At 37.0% G+C, this 8,010-nt stretch overlaps 1 protein-coding gene across 5 annotated transcripts; it reads left to right on the forward strand.

Annotated features, from left to right (window-relative positions):
• Positions 1-2,031: 2,031 nt before the first annotated feature.
• On the forward strand, positions 2,032-7,511 carry LOC136229408 (BTB/POZ domain-containing protein NPY4). Of its 5 annotated transcripts, none has more exons than XM_066018167.1 (5): positions 2,032-2,813; positions 3,320-3,880; positions 4,920-4,989; positions 5,432-6,610; positions 6,717-7,511. In XM_066018167.1, exons 2-5 carry the CDS (start codon positions 3,819-3,821, stop codon positions 7,284-7,286), a joined length of 1,881 nt encoding a protein of 626 aa, XP_065874239.1. In that variant the 5' UTR covers positions 2,032-2,813; positions 3,320-3,818; the 3' UTR covers positions 7,287-7,511. The 5 variants fall into 5 exon arrangements, with proteins under 5 accessions (XP_065874239.1, XP_065874241.1, XP_065874242.1 ...); XM_066018169.1 differs by having other exon boundaries at positions 2,032-2,677; XM_066018170.1 differs by lacking the exon at positions 2,032-2,813 and adding an exon at positions 2,903-3,024.
• Positions 7,512-8,010: the final 499 nt, after the last annotated feature.

Here is an 8,010-nt window from a genome sequence, read left to right on the forward strand (position 1 = left end):
ATTAAAGCATTTTAACATGCATGAATCGAAAAGAGGTAACTTGCCTATGGTGCATGGAATCAAGTTACAAGCTGATAAATCCCCAAAAATTGAAGAGGAAAGGAACCACGTGGTATATGTCCCACATGCCAGTCTGATTGGTTCGATTATGTATGTGATGCTTTGCACAAGACCTGACATCGCCTCTGCACTTAGCATGACGAGTCGATTTCAGGCCAATCCGGGTGAAGGTCACTAAATTGTTGCTAAGAACATCCTTAACTACTTGCGAATGACTAAAGATATGTTCTTAGTATATGGAGGTGGGAATCTAAAAGTTGAAGGATTTTCAGATGCCAGTTATCAAACAGATGAAGATGATTACAAATCTCAGACAAGGTACATGTTTATTCTGAGTGGAGGTGCGATTAGCTGGAAGAGTTCCAAACAATGAACTGTAGCATACCATACGATTGAATCAGAGTATATAGCAGCTTCAGAAGCGCCTAAGGAGACAGTGTGGATGAAGAAGTTCATCTATAAGCTAGGAGTGGTGCCTGACATTGTTGATCCCATTACTTTGTACTGTGATAACGATGGAGATATTGCACAAGTTGAGGACCCACGTTCTCATAACGCATCCAAACACTACCTCAGACACTACCATCTCAGCAGAGAGATAATAGCTAAAGGAGATATGAGAATTGAAAGAGTAGCAACTGAGGATAACATAATAGACCCTATGACGAAGGCCTTGTCCTAAAAGGTTCATGATGGTCATGCAAACTCTTATAGGTTAGATTCAGGAATGATTGACTATAGTACAAGTGGGAGAATATTGGTGTTGTGCCCTAAAAATAATATTTTTGTAAACTTTTGTTAAATAAATGAATAGTTCATTTGAGCTATTTGACTCATTCAATATAGTAGTTGACTATATAAAAACATTTTATATTTTATCATATAATTAATGAGATAGAGAAAATCCATAGTTTATATTCATAGCACAAAGTGTTCGTATAAGATGAAGTGAGAGACTATATTTTATGACTCTAATAAATGATAATAAATTTTAACATTCCAAGTCAAGCATTATATAATTATATTATAGGACTGATATGATACTGTTGAGATTTAAATGTAATAGTGCTTCCTATTTTTGAAATGAGCAGCTGATCTCACAAGCTTTACAAATTGAGATATCTAGATATTTACATGGATGTGTATGAATGGTTCATATGAATTGAAGATCTAACATGAGATAACATGATGAATAAATTTGTCTGATGTCACATGTTTTATCTCATTTATGGTAATAAGTATAACTAACCCTCAGACTCAAAGAATCATCAAAAGTATGCTGGATTATCTAATGTTATGCTTTAGTTCTTGAGCTTTGCCTAATATATGATAGATCAGGTACTTATCACTATCGATAGATGAGACATATATCCTAAACCGCTTGCAGTAGAATTACTCTAAACCTTTACAAGGTGGTATATTAAGAGTGAAATGAAGATATATTAAATGAAATCTCCACATTTTTGTATAAGACTAAGATAAATACTTCTTGATTAGGAGTCTTCTACAACTTTGATTGCATATAAACATTTTGTATCTTTCTAATCATTATTAAAGGAAACCCAATATACTCGTAATTCTTCCCAAATGAGTGTTACAATATAGATATAGGTATGGGTTTCTGGTTTCGCAACTAATCAAAATGTATACATCAAGATGTCTTAGAGATCCATAAGTTGGAAATGCACGCAAAATATCAATCAACAAAAATAAAAAGTTGATTAATTAGGTTGTGTTCTTTTTTATTGAATTTAAAACATAAATGCTATATGGCATATTAAATCTAAATTTTAAAGTGATTTCCATCCATGTATTTGGAGGGAAGGAAGAGTGAACATCTCTGAGGCTCAGTTTTAAATGATGAGATTAAACAAATGACTATTACTTTGACTAAAGTAAAGGGTAGTGATGAGAAAGAGGCACTCTTGGTAGGAATGATTAAAGAATAGGAGATGAGATGATGGATGCCATTATTATCGAAGTACGAGAGAGAGAGATGGATGGGTCGTTTTCTGGTACACAGAACCTGTTCTAACACTTTTCTTTCCTTTCCTTTCGCACGCTAAAAATCAACATTACTAAAGTCAGTTTGTATTTCATAAAGGAAACACCAAAGTCATGGATGTCAGATTGCCTCTTCACCCAGAATTCTTCAAATACCACACTAAATCTTTACTCTTTTGAGCTGTAGAGTTCAGTCACTGAGGTGGGGGCCTACGTCTCTCTCTGCCCTCTTATAAAGCTCACTTTTTTTCCCCCTTTCACTTTCTGTACAGCCAAACAAAATTAAAGTTGTTTTGTTTGATTATTGTCATATTGAAACAAGGACCATGTAGTTAAAACTCAACCCACTACTATATAATTAATTTATTTTGGAGGCTAAAGTGAGATTATGAGATAGATAGAGAGGGTGATGGTGGGGGCGGTGGTGCTGATTCAAAGGAAAATAAATTAAGAGATAGATTAGATTAGAGGTGGGAACATTCCCAGATTTGGCTTTTTGTGGCTGTCAAGATTTAGATGAGGAACAGCTCATCTTTTTGATGGGAAATTTTTGGGTTTTGTTGGGTTGATTTGGTAGTGTGTGGGGTTACTTCTTTTGGGTTTTGTCCTGCAGGTAATGTAATGTAATACCCCCCCTTCTGTTCTCTTCTGCTGTGTTTCTGTGTGCTTAATTTTGATTCTTTGCTCTTACTCATAACAAAGATGACATCTTTTGCTTTCGGACATTTCTTGGGGCCGTCTTTATATAGGTAAAGTAATCAAAAAATTTATTCTCTTCTCTTCTTTTTATGTCTTCCATTCATGTATTGATGATGTTATATGTGTTTATATTTGGAAAAATTGTGTCTTTAGATATTTTCTTCATGTTTGTTCTTTTTTGGGGGCATTTAGAGCTGGCTCTCTCTCTCTCTCAGTTACAGTAATAGTCTAATAAGAAAAGATTTGATTTGATGATGCTTGGTATCAATTCTTCTTCTATTAGGTTTGGTATCAATTACATTTATAGTATGGTCATGATTTCTTGTGCTTTGATTTTTGCCTCCTTTTTTTAGGTTGAAGAATATAGTATGTTCCTTGCTTGATTTATGTGACAGACTTTGATTCTAGCAATCTTGCTTGCTTGCTTATTCTTTCCAACTCACTTTGTTGGTAGTGATGATGCCTTAGTATGGAAACCTTCAATATTGATTCTTCTTGTCCACCCTTTCGGTGGTTCCTTGAACTAATATCAAAATATGCTGTTTTGTTGTTGCAGGTGTTTGTGTAGCTTAAATTAAAGGGTGTTCTGCTAAGGGAATGTGGATGCTTGGTTCAGGTTTTGAAGCTTTGTGGACCAGAAAAAAGGTTTCTTAGTATTGTGTGTATGATATCCATTGATAAAAGTAAAGCTAAAAACAAGAGAGAGAGAGTAACTTAAACAATTGAATAAAGACGGTGGTGTCAGTTTTGAGCAAGTGGGGTTGTCTCTCATGTGCTGGGTTATGGTTTTTGTTTATATAATTGTCTAAGAGAGTTTATACGCAATTGTCTCCTTGGTTAACCTTCTTAGTCCTGCCTCTTTGGACTCTGTTATCAATTTAGGAAGCAATTTCACCTCTCTTTCTCAAAGATCATACTTTATTTGGGATTTATTCCTCTCTGGCCTAAAGATTTGGTGAAGTATAGAAGTTCAGATTCATTGCTCGTTTTGGTGGCGATTTTGGTTGAGTAAATTGGGGTTTGGTAGAAGAGAAGCAGAATCTTTGTTAGGCAAAATGAAGTTCATGAAACTTGGATCCAAGCCTGACTCGTTTCAGGCTGATGGAGACAATATAAGGTTAGTGTTAAGACCCCCTTTTAATCTTAAGTATATGGTTATCTCATATTCTTCGAATTTGGAACTGGAACTTGAGTTTCTTTGCCTATTTTCCACCTATAAACACACACATAAGTATTTATCGTTCATTTAATTTCTCATTGTTAGTTTATTTGGAAGTTTAATTTTTATCCTGTGACATGAAGAAAAATTATTCTTTAACTTGGTAACTCTTGCTTCGCTTACGGCTCAGTTCTATTTTTTATTGACTTATATTGTTCATTCTTATTCTGAATGCTATCTTTACTTTATGTGTGTGTTCATGCTGTATGTTATCTCCAATTTTCTCTTGTCTTTTATAAGTTTTAGCTCGAGTGGTTCCTATTTTGAGGATATGGTTTCAACCTGCCACCGTTGCTTAACTATGTTCTGCATAATATGCAGCTTAACAAACCTAGTATTAGTTTGATAAACATCTACAGAACTCTTCTTGAAGGAACTGTAATAGCAGTAATATATATAGGTAGACAGATATGTAAGCACACACACATTGGAAATTAGTTGTTCCAGATCTTGCAGTTCAGATTGCGAATGACTTCTGATAGTATGATAGGACTAGCATATCGATACACGTGTCCACACACAAATAGGGCAGATCCAGGGGGTAGCTCAGGTGTCCGCGGCACCCCCCGCTGCTTGAGTTCCCCTAGACTCTGCCGGTGGCTTGCTCTGCTGTGCCAAAAATATTATCTTATGGTGGAGCACCTGGGGTCCTGGATCCGCCAAATATCGGGAATTGGTTCTTCCAGATCATGTAGTGCAGATTGCATAGTTTTTTATCAAACGACTATAGCAAACTTTTATCCTATTTCAACAATACTAGTTAATAAATTCAAATACTTGTCCATTATCAAGCGACTATAGCATACTTTTATTGTATTAATATGTGACTGAAACTCAACTTGATCATTGGCTTTCTCTGTCATTAACTACTAGTAGATATTGAGTAAGTTTGTATTCAGTTTGTTGCTTACCTGACTGGAGGAATTTCTGTTTCCAGGTACGTGGCAACTGAGCTGGCAACTGACATAGTCATTAATGTTGGAGATGTGAAATTTTATCTGCATAAGGTATGAATTACAAATTTCTCAAATTTGACATTGTCTTCTATGATGACTTGCAGGTTTAGAATACATGTAAGATGCGGTGTAGGTAGTTTAGTCATGTTAGAAACTCATGAATGGTGCTATCGTGAAAAACGACTATACAGTATTCATGTTTAGGTCTACTCTCCTTCCATAGTCCCTTAAAGATTAGTGAAAATTAAGAGATAGAACCTAGATTTGATGACTTTTAATTGTGAGGGTTAATGCACCGCCAGTTATTGATCGAACCTTCTTAAAGATGTTCGTCGATGATTGTACCTGCTTGTCTTATTTATCCATTTACTTTGTATTTACACAATTAGCCTACTTAACCACTCAAACCAGCTGTACCTTCTAATATACGTCATTTGAATTCAGATTCTGTTTATCAACATGTTTGTGCTAATTGCTAATAACATTTCCACAGTTTCCGTTGTTGTCCAAGAGTGCACGACTGCAGAAGCTGGTGGCGGACAGAAGTAATGAGCAAAGTGATGAAATTCACATTCAAGACTTTCCTGGTGGACCTGCTGCTTTTGAGATATGTGCAAAGTTCTGTTATGGTATGACTGTCACTCTTAATGCATACAATGTTGTAGCAGCTCGTTGTGCTGCAGAATACCTTGAGATGTATGAAACTGTTGAGAAAGGGAATCTTGTCTACAAAATTGAAGTGTTCCTTAGTTCTAGCATCTTCCGCAGCTGGAAAGACTCAATAATTGTTCTTCAAACCACAAAGTCTCTTCTTCCTTGGGCAGAGGAATTAAAACTGGTCAGCTATTGCCTTGATTCCATAGCTTCAAAGGCATGCATTGATACTGCCAAGGTGGAGTGGTCATACACATATAACAAGAGAAAGCTTCCATCTGAGAATGGGAAGGATCCTATATGGAACGGCCAAAGAAAACCCCAAAATGTTCCTAAAGATTGGTGGGTAGAAGATCTCTGTGAGCTTCAGATCGATTTATATAAAAGGGTAATTACAGCAATCAAAATGAAAGGAATGATCTCCAGTGATGTAATTGGGGAAGCCTTGAATGCATATGCCTTCAGAAGATTGCCCAGTTTTAGCAAGGGTGCAGTGCAAAGCGGTGACATTGTTAAATATAAATCATTGGCAGAAACCATTATGTTGTTGCTACCCACAGAAAAAGATAGTGTTCCTTGTAGTTTTATGCTCAGGTTGTTGAGAGCAGCAATTCAATTAGAATGCGGAGAGACAGAAAGGAATGAACTAATGAAAAGAATTGGCCAACATCTAGAGGATGCAACTGTGGCTGATCTTTTGATTCGATCCGCAGCTGGGGAGAAAACAATGTATGACATTGATATTGTGCAAAGCCTTGTTGAGGAGTTTGTGATTCATGAGCGTAGTGCTCAGACCAATTTTCCTATGGAAAATGAATTCCAGGAGAGCAGAAGCCTAAAGTTAGGATCAGATGCTTCGAGGATGCAGGTAGCAAAGTTGATTGAGGGGTACCTTGCTGAGGTTGCACGAGATCCGTATCTGCCCCTTCTAAAGTTTGTCAATCTTGCAGAAAAAGTATCAGGTTTCCAAAGACCAAACCATGATGGACTTTATCGTGCCATCGATATGTATCTTAAGGTAACTTATTGAACTATCAATTCCTTATCTCCTCTTTTGTGCATCTTTTTCCTGATAAGCTATGATAATAGGAAAATAAGTGTTGATTGTGTTGTTTATGGTGCAGGAGCATCCAGGGATCAGCAAAAGCGAAAGAAAGAGAATATGCAAGCTAATGGATTGCAGGAAGTTGTCAGCAGAGGCCTGCATGCATGCTGTACAAAACGAGCGGCTTCCTTTGCGGGTTGTTGTGCAGGTTCTCTTCTTTGAGCAGGTCAGGCAAACAACACCATCTGTTGGCAGCGGCACAACTGAGCTACCCGGGTCTATTGGGGCACTACTCCCCGGAGGGTCTCAAGGTAGCTCGAGAACAACAACAACTAACACAGAAGAGGATTGGGATGCTGTACCAACAGCTGAGGATATCAAGGCTTTGAAAGGGCAACTTGCTACTCTGCAATTCGGGGGAAGTGATCGTAATGTGAATGATGGTGGTGCTAAAAATGATGCGGAAAAAGCCAGCGCGAATAAGGTAAAAGGCCTAGTTATGTCTAAACTGTTCACGAAGCTGTGGTCAGGCAAAGATCGAAATGGTGAAATTAGCAGCTCGGATACATCAGATAGTCCCGGTTCAGCGAGTGCGGAGGAAACAAAATCCTCAACCCCTTCAAGAAGCAGGACACATTCCCTATCATAGTCACTGATATGCAGAAGAAGAAATAGAGGGTTTATGAGCATATCTTTGGCTTGTAAAATTATGACTCACTTGACATGACCATTAGGAAATTTAGAGCCATCTGACTATATCCAGCTGTTTTTCCACTTGAAATTTTCATGCCAAGAAGGCATTGGCATGTTGAAGGGAATGGGAACTGATTTGTATGAGTTTTTCACTCTCAAATTTTGATCCTGCATTCATTATAAGAGTTGGGAGGAAGAAATTAGTGAAAGTTTTGACCTAGATCAAGAAAGAATATTTTCAATTTTAGAAAATCTCAAAAGGGATGAATCCATTTATTTAAAAGGGATGAATCCTACTCCTAAAGAAGCAATTTTTTAGAATTTGATTAATAAAAAAGGTTTACTATTGAAAGACATAAATTTATACCCTTTAAACTAAAGAATAAAATTACATCAAAGCTCAAATACCTGAAAGTAGGGCTGTAATCGAGCCGAGCCGAGCTTTGGCCTGTTCAAGCTCGGCTCGCTATAAAATTAACGAGCTCGAGCCCGAGCCGAGCTTGCTATAAAATTAACGAGCCGAGCTTTGGCTTGCTCAACGAGCTTGAGCCGAGCTTCGAGCCCAAAATCCTCTTTTGGACTTGGTTCATAAAGAAAACTATCTAACCATGAATTGTTTGTGAGTAAATCGTTAATTATATTTGTGAAGTTTGCTTGCAAATAACTCTTTAATTGTGTAT

The sequence above is a fragment of the Euphorbia lathyris genome, chromosome 5, assembly GCF_963576675.1.
Source record: "Euphorbia lathyris chromosome 5, ddEupLath1.1, whole genome shotgun sequence".
NCBI lineage: Eukaryota > Viridiplantae > Streptophyta > Magnoliopsida > Malpighiales > Euphorbiaceae > Euphorbia > Euphorbia lathyris.

Excerpts from the sequence above, each read along its gene's own strand:
- LOC136229408 (XM_066018167.1), top strand. The coding sequence starts at position 3,819 with ATGAAGTTCATGAAACTTGGATCCAAGCCTGACTCGTTTCAGGCTGAT. Across the intron at positions 4,990-5,431 it reads TGAAATTTTATCTGCATAAG|TTTCCGTTGTTGTCCAAGAG; the intron begins GTATGAATTACA and ends ACATTTCCACAG. Across the intron at positions 6,611-6,716 it reads CCATCGATATGTATCTTAAG|GAGCATCCAGGGATCAGCAA; the intron begins GTAACTTATTGA and ends TTTATGGTGCAG.